This window comes from Cherax quadricarinatus, chromosome 81 (assembly GCF_038502225.1).
Source record: "Cherax quadricarinatus isolate ZL_2023a chromosome 81, ASM3850222v1, whole genome shotgun sequence".
In the NCBI taxonomy this organism is placed as follows: domain Eukaryota; kingdom Metazoa; phylum Arthropoda; class Malacostraca; order Decapoda; family Parastacidae; genus Cherax; species Cherax quadricarinatus.
Genome location: NC_091372.1, coordinates 10,780,854 through 10,795,839, shown reverse-complemented (window position 1 = coordinate 10,795,839; position 14,986 = coordinate 10,780,854). Strand labels below are relative to the sequence as shown.

General features: G+C 41.9%; 1 protein-coding gene across 1 annotated transcript in view; it reads left to right on the top strand.

Annotated features, from left to right (window-relative positions):
* Positions 1 to 14,986, top strand: part of Ns3 (nucleostemin 3) — a 35,999-nt gene that overhangs the window by 16,793 nt on the left and 4,220 nt on the right. Inside the window, exons 8-9 of the mRNA XM_070102391.1 lie at positions 2 to 153; positions 10,075 to 10,125. Coding sequence (XP_069958492.1) covers positions 2 to 153; positions 10,075 to 10,125 — 203 coding nt within the window. The remainder of the gene's footprint in view (position 1; positions 154 to 10,074; positions 10,126 to 14,986) is intronic.

Sequence of the window (14,986 nt, the reverse complement as noted above, 5' to 3'; positions counted from 1 at the left end):
GTGATGAGAGGCTTCATGACACAGCGAGGTCTCCCAGACAACCCACGGTCAGCACGCTATATACTCAAAGACTATGTGAATGGCAAGCTGTTGTATGCACATGCCCCTCCAACGGTACCCCAAGCAGAGTATCACACCTATACGCTCACCAAGGTAAACCTGGAAGGTCGTATGAATTATACACAAATAACCTGCACATAGGAGATGGGAGGAGCTTTTGATGACGTTTTAGTCCAACTTGGCCCAAGTCGGACTGAAACATTGTCATAAGCTCCTTCTGTCTCCTATGTGCAAGTTATTTATGTATTGTTCCAGTCACACTATTGTGCCTTTTTGCTCTTTAGGTCTTATGAACATAAGAAAGGAGGAACATGCAGCAGGCCTATTGGCCCATATAAGGCAGGTCCCACTCATCGCTAGTAAGCTATATTTGCAAGTTTTATCATTGAACTTAGTTTCAGACATTATTAGAAGTTTACAGCATTCAGTTTCATACATTACGAATAGTTTACAGTATGGTGATGCTTGTGCTACACATTTTAAGATGACTTGTGCGACAGTGAATAATGAAGGAGTACGTCAAAGATAAATTTTGATGTGCATGCATGTGTATTGATATACGTTTGTACTTGTGTATGTGTATTGATGTATGTATGCACTCATGTATGCATATTGATATATATTTTTTTTTATTATTATCACACTGGCCGATTCCCACCAAGGCAGGGTGGCCCGAAAAAGAAAAACTTTCACCATCATTCACTCCATCACTGTCTTGCCAGAAGGGTGCTTTACACTACAGTTTTTAGACTGCAACATTAACACCCAACATTAACATTAACAAGTACTCACATATTTGTATTGATATACAGGAGGGCCCCACTTTGCAGCGCTTCATTTTATGGCATTTCACTAATACAGCATTTTTCAATTATAGCCATTCTTTATTTATTCAGACTTCCTGCAATAAATATATTTACCACTCACTGTAAGCTAAGGACGAAAATATTTTAAAGTAAATAATATGTGTGCTGTATATGCATTTTTTAGATCTAACTCTATTGTTCATTATAAACATATTATCAGGTTTTTATATGCATTTGAAAGTGAAGAAAAGGCAATACAGTGGACCCTCGCCTAACGAACGCATCGCATAACGTTAAATTCGCCTAACGATACATTTTAGCGCTAACATTTTGCCTCGGCTAATGCTAAAAAACTCGCCTAACGATATTTGTTCTCGGGTACCAATTAATATCGTTAGGTGAGGGTCCACTGTATTTCACTTACAGTGATTTTTGTTTTACAGCTGTAGCCCTAAACCTAACTCATCACTGTTTAACTGGGACCTGCCTGTTCAGTATTTATGCTACATATTAATAGGTAGTAGGTTGGTAGACAGCAACTGCCCAGGGAGGTACTACTGTCCTGTGGTAGTAGGTTGGTAGACAGCAACTGCCCAGGGAGGTACTACCATCCTGTGGTAGTAGGTTGGTAGACAGCAACTGCCCAGGGAGGTACTACCGTCCTGTGGTAGTAGGTTGGTAGACAGCAACTGCCCAGGGAGGTACTACTGTCCTGTGGTAGTAGGTTGGTAGACAGCAACCACCCAGGGAGGTACTACCATCCTGTGGTAGTAGGTTGGTAGACAGCAACTGCCCAGGGAGGTACTACCATCCTGTGGTAGTAGGTTGGTAGACAGCAACTGCCCAGGGAGGTACTACCATCCTGTGGTAGTAGGTTGGTAGACAGCAACTGCCCAGGGAGGTACTACCATCCTGTGGTAGTAGGTTGGTAGACAGCAACTGCCCAGGGAGGTACTACCATCCTGTGGTAGTAGGTTGGTAGACAGCAACTGCCCAGGGAGGTACTACCATCCTGTGGTAGTAGGTCGGTAGACAGCAACTGCCCAGGGAGGTACTACCATCCTGTGGTAGTAGGTCGGTAGACAGCAACTGCCCAGGGAGGTACTACCATCCTGTGGTAGTAGGTTGGTAGACAGCAACTGCCCAGGGAGGTACTACCATCCTGTGGTAGTAGGTTGGTAGACAGCAACTGCCCAGGGAGGTACTACCATCCTGTGGTAGTAGGTTGGTAGACAGCAACTGCCCAGGGAGGTACTACCATCCTGTGGTAGTAGGTTGGTAGACAGCAACTGCCCAGGGAGGTACTACCATCCTGTGGTAGTAGGTTGGTAGACAGCAACTGCCCAGGGAGGTACTACCATCCTGTGGTAGTAGGTTGGTAGACAGCAACTGCCCAGGGAGGTACTACTGTCCTGTGGTAGTAGGTTGGTAGACAGCAACTGCCCAGGGAGGTACTACCATCCTGTGGTAGTAGGTTGGTAGACAGCAACTGCCCAGGGAGGTACTACCATCCTGTGGTAGTAGGTTGGTAGACAGCAACTGCCCAGGGAGGTACTACCGTCCTGTGGTAGTAGGTTGGTAGACAACAACCACCCAGGGAGGTACTACTGTCCTGTGGTAGTAGGTTGGTAGACAGCAACCACCCAGGGAGGTACTACTGTCCTGTGGTAGTAGGTTGGTAGACAGCAACCACCCAGGGAGGTACTACTGTCCTGTGGTAGTAGGTTGGTAGACAGCAGCCACCCAGGGAGGTACTACCATCCTGTGGTAGTAGGTTGGTAGACAGCAACCACCCAGGGAGGTATTACTGTCCTGTGGTAGTAGGTTGGTAGACAGCAACCACCCAGGGAGGTACTACTGTCCTGTGGTAGTAGGTTGGTAGACAGCAGCCACCCAGGGAGGTACTACCATCCTGTGGTAGTAGGTTGGTAGACAGCAACCACCCAGGGAGGTATTACTGTCCTGTGGTAGTAGGTTGGTAGACAGCAACCACCCAGGGAGGTACTACTGTCCTGTGGTAGTAGGTTGGTAGACAGCAGCCACCCAGGGAGGTACTACCATCCTGTGGTAGTAGGTTGGTAGACAGCAACCACCCAGGGAGGTACTACCGTCCTGCCAAGTGAGTGTGAAACGAAAGCCTGTAATTGTTTTACATGATGGTAGGATTGCTGGTGTCTTTTGTCTGTCTCATAAATATGCAAGATTACAGGTACGTCTTGCTACTTCTACCTAAACTTAGGTCACACTACACATACATGTACACGTTTATTTATACACACTCATCTGAGTTTTCTTTGATTTTATCTTAATAGTTCTTGGTCTTATTACTTTTCCTTTTATATCCATGGAGGATAGATGGGCTAATGAGAGCATAGGCAATGGGGTCGAAGAGGTATGGGGTAGGTTTAAAAATGTAGTGTTAGAGTGTTCAGCAGAAGTTTGTGGTTACAGGAAAGTGGGTGCAGGAGGGAAGAGGAGCGATTGGTGGAATGATGATGTAAAGAGAGTAGTAAGGGAGAAAAAGTTAGCATATGAGAAGTTTTTACAAAGTAGAAGTGATGCAAGGAGGGAAGAGTATATGGAGAAAAAGAGAGAAGTTAAGAGAGTGGTGAAGCAATGTAAAAAGAGAGCAAATGAGAGAGTGGGTGAGATGTTATCAACAAATTTTGTTGAAAATAAGAAAAAGTTTTGGAGTGAGATTAACAAGTTAAGAAAGCCTAGAGAACAAATGGATTTGTCAGTTAAAAATAGGAGAGGAGAGTTATTAAATGGAGAGTTAGAGGTATTGGGAAGATGGAAGGAATATTTTGAGGAATTGTTAAATGTTGATGAAGATAGGGAAGCTGTGATTTCGTGTATAGGGCAAGGAGGAATAACATCTTGTAGGAGTGAGGAAGAGTCAGTTGTGAGTGTGGGGGAAGTTCGTGAGGCAGTAGGTAAAATGAAAGGGGGTAAGGCAGCCGGGATTGATGGGATAAAGATAGAAATGTTAAAAGCAGGTGGGGATATAGTTTTGGAGTGGTTGGTGCAATTATTTAATAAATGTATGGAAGAGGGTAAGGTACCTAGGGATTGGCAGAGAGCATGCATAGTTCCTTTGTATAAAGGCAAAGGGGATAAAAGAGAGTGCAAAAATTATAGGGGGATAAGTCTGTTGAGTGTACCTGGTAAAGTGTATGGTAGAGTTATAATTGAAAGAATTAAGAGTAAGACGGAGAATAGGATAGCAGATGAACAAGGAGGCTTTAGGAAAGGTAGGGGGTGTGTGGACCAGGTGTTTACAGTGAAACATATAAGTGAACAGTATTTAGATAAGGCTAAAGAGGTCTTTGTGGCATTTATGGATTTGGAAAAGGCGTATGACAGGGTGGATAGGGGGGCAATGTGGCAGATGTTGCAAGTGTATGGTGTAGGAGGTAGGTTACTGAAAGCAGTGAAGAGTTTTTACGAGGATAGTGAGGCTCAAGTTAGAGTATGTAGGAAAGAGGGGAATTTTTTCCCAGTAAAAGTAGGCCTTAGACAAGGATGTGTGATGTCACCGTGGTTGTTTAATATATTTATAGATGGGGTTGTAAGAGAAGTAAATGCGAGGGTCTTGGCAAGAGGCGTGGAGTTAAAAGATAAAGAATCACACACAAAGTGGGAGTTGTCACAGCTGCTCTTTGCTGATGACACTGTGCTCTTGGGAGATTCTGAAGAGAAGTTGCAGAGATTGGTGGATGAATTTGGTAGGGTGTGCAAAAGAAGAAAATTAAAGGTGAATACAGGAAAGAGTAAGGTTATGAGGATAACAAAAAGATTAGGTGATGAAAGATTGAATATCAGATTGGAGGGAGAGAGTATGGAGGAGGTGAACGTATTCAGATATTTGGGAGTGGACGTGTCAGCGGATGGGTCTATGAAAGATGAGGTGAATCATAGAATTGATGAGGGAAAAAGAGTGAGTGGTGCACTTAGGAGTCTGTGGAGACAAAGAACTTTGTCCTTGGAGGCAAAGAGGGGAATGTATGAGAGTATAGTTTTACCAACGCTCTTATATGGGTGTGAAGCGTGGGTGATGAATGTTGCAGCGAGGAGAAGGCTGGAGGCAGTGGAGATGTCATGTCTGAGGGCAATGTGTGGTGTGAATATAATGCAGAGAATTCGTAGTTTGGAAGTTAGGAGGAGGTGCGGGATTACCAAAACTGTTGTCCAGAGGGCTGAGGAAGGGTTGTTGAGGTGGTTCGGACATGTAGAGAGAATGGAGCGAAACAGAATGACTTCAAGAGTGTATCAGTCTGTAGTGGAAGGAAGGCGGGGTAGGGGTCGGCCTAGGAAGGGTTGGAGGGAGGGGGTAAAGGAGGTTTTGTGTGCGAGGGGCTTGGACTTCCAGCAGGCATGCGTGAGCGTGTTTGATAGGAGTGAATGGAGACAAATGGTTTTTAATACTTGACGTGCTGTTGGAGTGTGAGCAAAGTAACATTTATGAAGGGATTCAGGGAAACCGGCAGGCCGGACTTGAGTCCTGGAGATGGGAAGTACAGTGCCTGCACTCTGAAGGAGGGGTGTTAATGTTGCAGTTTAAAAACTGTAGTGTAAAGCACCCTTCTGGCAAGACAGTGATGGAGTGAATGATGGTGAAAGTTTTTCTTTTTCGGGCCACCCTGCCTTGGTGGGAATCGGCCGGTGTGATAATAAAAAAAAAAATAAAATCCATGGGGAAGTGGAATAAGAATCTTTCCTCCGTAAGCCATGCGTGTTGTAAAAGTCAACTAAAATGCCGGGAACAATGGGCTAGTAACCCCTTTTCCTGTAAAGATTACTAAAAAGAATAAGAAGAGGAAAGTTTGTCAAAGTGGGAAGTCTGAATGTGCGTGGATGTTGTGTAAATGATAAGAAAGAGATGATTGTGGATGTTATGAATGAGAAGAAGCTGGATGTCCTGGCTTTAAGTGAAACAAAGCTGAAGGGGGTGGGAGAGTTTCAGTGGAGAGGAATAAATGGAATTAGGTCAGGGGTTTCAAATAGAGTTAGAGCTAAAGAAGGAGTAGCAATAATGTTGAAGGATAAGTTATGGCAGGAAAAGAGGGACTACAAATGTATTAATTCAAGGATTATGTTGAGTAAAATAAAGGTTGGATGTGAAAAGTGGGTTATAGTAAGCATATATGCACCTGAAGAAGAGAGAAGTGTAGAGGAGAGAGAAAGATTTTGGGAAATGTTGAGTGAATGCGTGGGGAGTTTTGAACCAAGTGTGAGAGTAATGGTGGTTGGGAATTTCAATGCTAAAGTGGGCAAAAATGTTGTGGAGGGAGTAGTAGGTAAATTTGGGGTGCCAGGGGTAAATGAAAATGGGGAGCCTTTAACCCTTTCAGGGTCCGTCCCGTAGATCTACGGCTTTACGTTCAGGGTCCAAACCGTAGATCTACGTCATGAGCTCAGCTCACTCTGATAAACTGTGAGTGGTACATTTGGGCCTAGATATGAGAGAAAACATCTGTGTGGTATGTGTGCACCACATAAAACAGATCCTGCAGCACACTGTGCATAATGAGAGAAAAAAACCTGAAATCATGATTTTTCGATTAAAACAGCTAGTTTGCAGTGTTTTTTCGTATGTTTTTTATAGTTGTATTTGCGATTTCTTGGTCTCGTTTGATAGAATGGAAGACATATTACAGAAATAGAGATGATTTTGATTGGTTTTAGCACTGGAAATGGCTTGAAACTGAGCTCAAAGTAGCAGAAATGTTAAATTTTTGCCGATATTCAAGAGTAAACAAACGACCTCACACGTCTAATACACGCCAGCTGGTGGGTCTAATATGCATTCACAAATATGGTGATAATATTTATACAATTATTACAGTATTGCATAACAGTAAATCTTCTATTTTTTGGTGTGAATAAAAATTCATTATGTGAATAAAAAATCAAATTGGAATTTATTTGTAAAGCCTCAAAACGTAACTAATGAACAGAGGAAATGTTAGTTTAGTGCCAGGAATGCCTACATTGTTTATTCTGGACCCTATTTTGAAATTGGAATATTTTGAACTTTGTGTTAAATTGGCCAAATTAACAATTTCCGATCACTTTAATTTGTAGTTGAAACAGTTGACTTGGCAATTTCTTGTGCTCAATCGATAGAATAGAAGTAATACTAGTGAAATAGCTAAGAATTTGGTTGACTGGAATAATGTAATTGGCCTAAAATGGGAGTCAAAGTCGGCAAAATCGCCGATTCGTAAATATCGCTGACACATCAAAATTCGCGAAAGCATAATTTTGTAAATTTTCCATCAAATTTCGTACTTTTTGTTTTATTACCTTCACAAAAAGATTCTCTACCATTTCATAAGAAAAAATAACAAATTTTTTTTTTGAAAATTCTTGGACACTTCAGATTTGGGCCTTGGACCCTGAAGGGGTTAATTGAGCTATGTGTAGAAAGAGGTTGGTAATAAGTAATACATATTTTATGAAGAAGAGGATAAATAAATATACAAGGTATGATATAGCATGTAATGAAAGTAGTTTGTTAGATTATGTATTGGTGGATAAAAGGTTGATGGGTAGGCTCCAGGATGTACACGTTTATAGAGGGGCAACTGATATATCGGATCATTATTTAGTTGTAGCTACAGTTAGAGTAAGAGGTAGATGGGAAAAGAGGAAAATGGCAACAAGTAAGAGGGAGGCAAAAGTGTATAAACTAAGGGAGGAGAAAGTTAGGGTGAGATATAAGCGACTATTGGCAGAAAGGTGGGCTGGTGCAAAGATGAGTAGTGGGGGGGTTGAAGAGGGTTGGAATAGTTTTAAAAATGCAGTATTAGAATGTGGGGCAGAAGTTTGTGGTTATAGGAGAGTGGGTGCAGGAGGAATGAGGAGTGATTGGTGGAATGATGAAGTAAAGGGTGTGATAAAAGGGAAAAAGTTAGCTTATGAGAGGTTTTTACAAAGCAGAAGTGTTATAAGAAGGGTAGAGTATATGGAGAGTAAAAGAAAGGTGAAGAGAGTGGTGAGAGAGTGCAAAAGGAGAGCAGATGATAGAGTGGGAGAGGCACTGTCAAGAAATTTTAATGAAAATAAGAAAAATTTTTTGAGTGAGTTAAATTAAGAAAGCCTAGAGAATGAATGGATTTGTCAGTTAAAAACAGAGTAGGGGAGTTAGTAGATGGGGAGATGGAAGTTTTGAGTAGATGGCGAGAATATTTTGAGGAACTTTTAAATGTTAACGAAGAAAGGGAAGCGGTAATTTCATGCACTGGCCAGGGGGGTATACCATCTTTTAGGAGTGAAGAAGAACAGGATGTGAGTGTGGGGGAGGTGCGTGAGGCATTACATAGAATGAAAGGGGGTAAAGCAGCTGGAACTGACGGGATCATGACAGAAATGTTAAAAGCAGGGGGGGATATAATGTTGGAGTGGTTGGTATTTTTGTTTAATAAATGTATGAAAGAGGGGAAGGTACCTAGGGATTGGCAGAGAGCATGTATAGTCCCTTTATATAAAGGGAAAGGGGACAAAAGAGATTGTAAAAAATATAGAGGAATAAGTTTACTGAGTATACCAGGAAAAGTGTACGGTAGGGTTATAATTGAAAGAATTAGAGGCAAGACAGAATGTTGGATTGTGGATGAGCAAGGAGGTTTTAGAGTGGGTAGGGGATGTGTAGATCAAGTGTTTACATTGAAGCATATATGTGAACAGTATTTAGATAAAGGTAGGGAAGTTTTTATTGCATTTATGGATTTAGAAAAGGCATATGATAGAGTGGATAGGGGAGCAGTGTGGCAGATGTTGCAAGTATATGGAATAGGTGGTAAGTTACTAAATGCTGTAAAGAGTTTTTATGAGGATAGTGAGGCTCAGGTTAGGGTGTGTAGAAGAGAGGGAGACTATTTCCCAGTAAAAGTAGGTCTTAGACAGGGATGTGTAATGTCACCATGGTTGTTTAATATATTTATAGATGGGGTTGTAAAAGAAGTAAATGCTAGGGTGTTTGGGAGAGGGGTGGGATTAAATTATGGGGAATCAAATACAAAATGGGAATTGACACAGTTGCTTTTTGCTGATGATACTGTGCTCATGGGAGATTCTAAAGAAAAATTGCAAAGGTTAGTGGATGAGTTTGGGAGTGTGTGTAAAAGTAGAAAGTTGAAAGTGAACATAGAAAAGAGTAAGGTGATGAGGGTATCAAATGATTTAGATAAAGAAAAATTGGATATCAAATTGGGGAGGAGGAGTATTGAAGAAGTGAATGTTTTCAGATAGTACTTGGGAGTTGACGTGTTGGTGGATGGATTTATGAAAGATGAGGTTGATCATAGAATTGGTGAGGGAAAAAAGGTGAGTGGTGCATTGAGGTATATGTGGAGACAAAAAATGTTATCTATAGAGGCAAAGAAGGGAATGTATAAATTATAGTAGTACCAACACTCTTATATGAGTGTGAAGCTTGGGTTGTGAATGCTGCAGCGAGGAGGCGGTTGGAGGCAGTGGAGATGTCCTGTCTAAGGGCAATGTGTGGTGTAAATATTATGCAGAAAATTTGGAGTGTGGAAATTAGGAGAAGGTGTGGAGTTAAAAGTATTAGTCAGAGGGCTGAAGAGGGGTTGTTGAGGTGGTTTGGTCATTTAGAGAGAATGGATCAAAGTAGAATGACATGGAAAGTGTATAAATCTGTAGGGGAAGGAAGGCGGAGTAGGGGTCGTCCTTGAAAAGGTTGGAGGGAGGGGGTAAAGGAGGTTTTGTGGGCGAGGGGCTTGGACTTCAAGCAAACGTGCGTGAGCGTGTTAAATAAGAGTGAATGGAGACGAATGGTATTTGGGACCTGACGATCTGTTGGAGTGTGAGCAGGGTAATATTTAGTGAAGGGATTCAGGGAAGCCGGTTATTTTTATATAGCTGGACTTGAGTCCCGGAAATGGGAAGTACAATACCTGCACTCTAAAGGAGGGGTTTGGGATATTAGCAGTTAGGAGGGATATGTTGTGTATCTTTATAGGTATATGCTTCTAAGCTGTTGTGTTCTGAGCACCTCTGCAAAAACTGTGATTATGTGTGTTGAATGATGATGAAAGTATTTTCTTTTTGGGGATTTTCTTTCTTTTTTGGGTCACCCTGCCTCGGTGGGAGACAGGCGACTTGCTAAAAAAAAAAAAAGTTATTCATATGAGAGATAATCGTTATAATTTGCTAATGTAATATATATCATTCATTTTAGGTTCGAAAAACTGGAGAACAGAAGCTTACACCACAGCAGCTAGCAACCAGGGTAAGTGTTTGTGTTGTTCATCTCATACAATAACCTGTGTAAGTGTTTGACAGCAACATTCACCTCATTCAGGTTCCTGCATCAGATATGTTTTATCTTTCATACAGCTCTATAATGTGACGTGCTGTTCAAGTGTAAGGTAACAGTTATGAAAGGAGTCAGGGGAAACTGGTTAGCTGGACTTGAATTCTGGAGGTGGGAAGTACAGTGCCTGCACTCTGAAGGATGGGTGAGGATGTTACAGTTATAGAGGTGGGAAGTACAGTGCCTGCACTCTGAAGGATGGGTGAGGATGTTACAGTTATAGAGGTGGGAAGTACAGTGCCTGCACTGTGAAGGATGGGTGGTGATGTTACAGTTGTAGAGGTGGGAAGTACAGTGCCTGCACTCTGAAGGATGGGTGAGGATGTTACAGTTATAGGGGTGGGAAGTACAGTACCTGCACTCTGAAGGATGGATGAGGATGTTATAGTTATAGAGGTGGGAAGTACAGTGCCTGCACTGTGAAGGATGGGTGGTGATGTTACAGTTGTGGAGGTGGGAAGTACAGTGCCTGTACTCTGAAGGATGGGTGAGGATGTTACGGTTATAGAGGTGGGAAGTACAGTACCTGCACTCTGAAGGATGGGTGAGGATGTTACAGTTGTGGAGGTGGGAAGTACAGTGCCTGCACTCTGAAGGATGGGTGAGGATGTTACAGTTATAGGGATGGGAAGTACAGTACCTGCACTCTGAAGGATGGATGAGGATGTTATAGTTATAGAGGTGGGAAGTACAGTGCCTGCACTGTGAAGGATGGGTGGTGATGTTACAGTTGTGGAGGTGGGAAGTACAGTGCCTGCACTCTGAAGGATGGGTGAGGATGTTACGGTTGTGGAGGTGGGAAGTACAGTGCCTGCACTGTGAAGGATGGGTGGTGATGTTACAGTTGTGGAGGTGGGAAGTACAGTACCTGCACTCTGAAGGATGGGTGAGGATGTTACAGTTGTGGAGGTGGGAAGTACAGTGCCTGCACTGTGAAGGATGGGTGGTGATGTTACAGTTGTGGAGGTGGGAAGTACAGTACCTGCACTCTGAAGGATGGGTGAGGATGTTACAGTTGTAGAGGTGGGAAGTACAGTGCCTGCACTCTGAAGGATGGGTGAGGATGTTACAGTTATAGGGATGGGAAGTACAGTACCTGCACTCTGAAGGATGGATGAGGATGTTATAGTTATAGAGGTGGGAAGTACAGTGCCTGCACTGTGAAGGATGGGTGGTGATGTTACAGTTGTGGAGGTGGGAAGTACAGTGCCTGCACTCTGAAGGATGGGTTAGAATGTTGGAAGTTTGAGGGTTATTCGAACTGAATAATGAATGATGGTTAATGTGTTTCCTCTTTTATTGGGTCACCCTACCTTGGTAGGAGACAGCTTCCAAGTCTTTGTGACTCCGTAACTACACATCACCAGTTCTTCAACTGCATGATGGAGTCGCATGTCTGTTTGTAAACATATGAATATGCAACAAACAGTACGAGTAGTTACCCGAGCTGCAGAAGTATTTTTTTTTAAACACACCTGCCGTCTCCTACCAAGGCAGGGTGACCCCAAAACAGAAGAAACACTTTCACCATCACTCACCCCATCACTGTCTTACCAGAGGGGTACCAGTACTACACTTCAAAACTGTAAATGTCCCAACCCTTCCTTGACAGTGCACATGCTCTGAAGGAAGGGTGGGTTACTGATTATTAAATTGTGTAATATTGCATTAAATATTCACGTACGTGAGGGATTAGCAGTGGTAGAGATGCTTGTGAACTAAGCAGAACTAATTTAATGTTATAGAAGCAGCTGTTAAGATAAATAAATAGAATTTTTATATCTTTACGTAGTATACAATGTAAGTAAGTTTATCAGGTATACACAAATACAGTTACATAGATTATCATACATAGCCCAAAAAAGTCACACAAAGTGACTTATTTCCATTGGGGTCCTTTTAATATCTTACTGTTATACTATAAAGGAGATATCTTATTATTATACTATAAAGGAGGTATACTAGGAATAAGGTAAAATGAGTTATTTAAATTTACATGTGTGTTAGCTAAAAAAATAAAAAATCATTCTCCTCCCTTTCTGTCGCTACATTCATTAGGTATCTTTTGGCTCTCTTCTTGAACTGGTTCATGCTATGACTGGCTTTGACATGTGTAGGCAGTCTGCTCTATTCCTTTATTGCTGTAATAAAAGGTGTTTGAAGCTTGGCCACTGACTGTGGCTACCACAAAGTTGTGTTCTCTCTCTCTCTAATACTATGATTGCTTTAGCTCCCAACCTTGACAAAATTAGCAGCAAGATACTCTGGACACTGCGAGCAATTTTATAAACTTGATTTAACTTCGGTTGTTGTACTTTGTGTAGTTTACATGTAAACAAATTGTTAAACACAAAGAAAATCACTTGCATGCATCAGCATTTCAGGCAGACTAATCCTAATTGGAGTGAGATTAACAAGTTAAGAAAGCCTAGAGAACAAATGGATTTGTCAGTTAAAAATAGGAGAGGAGAGTTATTAAATGGAGAGTTAGAGGTATTGGGAAGATGGAAGGAATATTTTGAGGAATTGTTAAATGTTGATGAAGATAGGGAAGCTGTGATTTCGTGTATAGGGCAAGGAGGAATAACATCTTGTAGGAGTGAGGAAGAGCCAGTTGTGAGTGTGGGGGAAGTTCGTGAGGCAGTAGGTAAAATGAAAGGGGGTAAGGCAGCCGGGATTGATGGGATAAAGATAGAAATGTTAAAAGCAGGTGGGGATATAGTTTTGGAGTGGTTGGTGCAATTATTTAATAAATGTATGGAAGAGGGTAAGGTACCTAGGGATTGGCAGAGAGCATGCATAGTTCCTTTGTATAAAGGCAAAGGGGATAAAAGAGAGTGCAAAAATTATAGGGGGATAAGTCTGTTGAGTGTACCTGGTAAAGTGTATGGTAGAGTTATAATTGAAAGAATTAAGAGTAAGACGGAGAATAGGATAGCAGATGAACAAGGAGGCTTTAGGAAAGGTAGGGGGTGTGTGGACCAGGTGTTTACAGTGAAACATATAAGTGAACAGTATTTAGATAAGGCTAAAGAGGTCTTTGTGGCATTTATGGATTTGGAAAAGGCGTATGACAGGGTGGATAGGGGGGCAATGTGGCAGATGTTGCAAGTGTATGGTGTAGGAGGTAGGTTACTGAAAGCAGTGAAGAGTTTTTACGAGGATAGTGAGGCTCAAGTTAGAGTATGTAGGAAAGAGGGAAATTTTTTCCCAGTAAAAGTAGGCCTTAGACAAGGATGTGTGATGTCACCGTGGTTGTTTAATATATTTATAGATGGGGTTGTAAGAGAAGTAAATGCGAGGGTCTTGGCAAGAGGCGTGGAGTTAAAAGATAAAGAATCACACACAAAGTGGGAGTTGTCACAGCTGCTCTTTGCTGATGACACTGTGCTCTTGGGAGATTCTGAAGAGAAGTTGCAGAGATTGGTGGATGAATTTGGTAGGGTGTGCAAAAGAAGAAAATTAAAGGTGAATACAGGAAAGAGTAAGGTTATGAGGATAACAAAAAGATTAGGTGATGAAAGATTGAATATCAGATTGGAGGGAGAGAGTATGGAGGAGGTGAACGTATTCAGATATTTGGGAGTGGACGTGTCAGCGGATGGGTCTATGAAAGATGAGGTGAATCATAGAATTGATGAGGGAAAAAGAGTGAGTGGTGCACTTAGGAGTCTGTGGAGACAAAGAACTTTGTCCTTGGAGGCAAAGAGGGGAATGTATGAGAGTATAGTTTTACCAACGCTCTTATATGGGTGTGAAGCGTGGGTGATGAATGTTGCAGCGAGGAGAAGGCTGGAGGCAGTGGAGATGTCATGTCTGAGGGCAATGTGTGGTGTGAATATAATGCAGAGAATTCGTAGTTTGGAAGTTAGGAGGAGGTGCGGGATTACCAAAACTGTTGTCCAGAGGGCTGAGGAAGGGTTGTTGAGGTGGTTCGGACATGTAGAGAGAATGGAGCGAAACAGAATGACTTCAAGAGTGTATCAGTCTGTAGTGGAAGGAAGGCGGGGTAGGGGTCGGCCTAGGAAGGGTTGGAGGGAGGGGGTAAAGGAGGTTTTGTGTGCGAGGGGCTTGGACTTCCAGCAGGCATGCGTGAGCGTGTTTGATAGGAGTGAATGGAGACAAATGGTTTTTTAATACTTGACGTGCTGTTGGAGTGTGAGCAAAGTAACATTTATGAAGGGATTCAGGGAAACCGGCAGGCCGGACTTGAGTCCTGGAGATGGGAAGTACAGTGCCTGCACTCTGAAGGAGGGGTGTTAATGTTGCAGTTTAAAAACTGTAGTGTAAAGCACCCTTCTGGCAAGACAGTGATGGAGTGAATGATGGTGAAAGTTTTTCTTTTTCGGGCCACCCTGCCTTGGTGGGAATCGGCCGGTGTGATAATAAAAAAAAAAAATAAAAAAATAATCCTAATGTTTACACACTACAGTATAACAGTAATGTGAAATTCTAAATCATTATGAAGTAAATGTTGAATTTATTATTGAAATTTATATTTAAATACTGTAAATAGAATAGAGGCATTAAATATAAGATACTCACCTTTAATTACAGTAATAAGGAGGGAAATTTTGTATTACTGAAGACAAGAGACACATTCAAAGATGTTCTTGTTAACTAATACATTACAATACATAGAATAAAATATTGCAAATTAAGAGAGTAAACTCTCTTATAACTCTCCTCTACATCATGCAGGTCTTTTTAAAGTGTGGTTGAAAAAAGTACTTCAAAAATTTAATAGTATGTGGCAAGGCCTTTATAATATGTATGT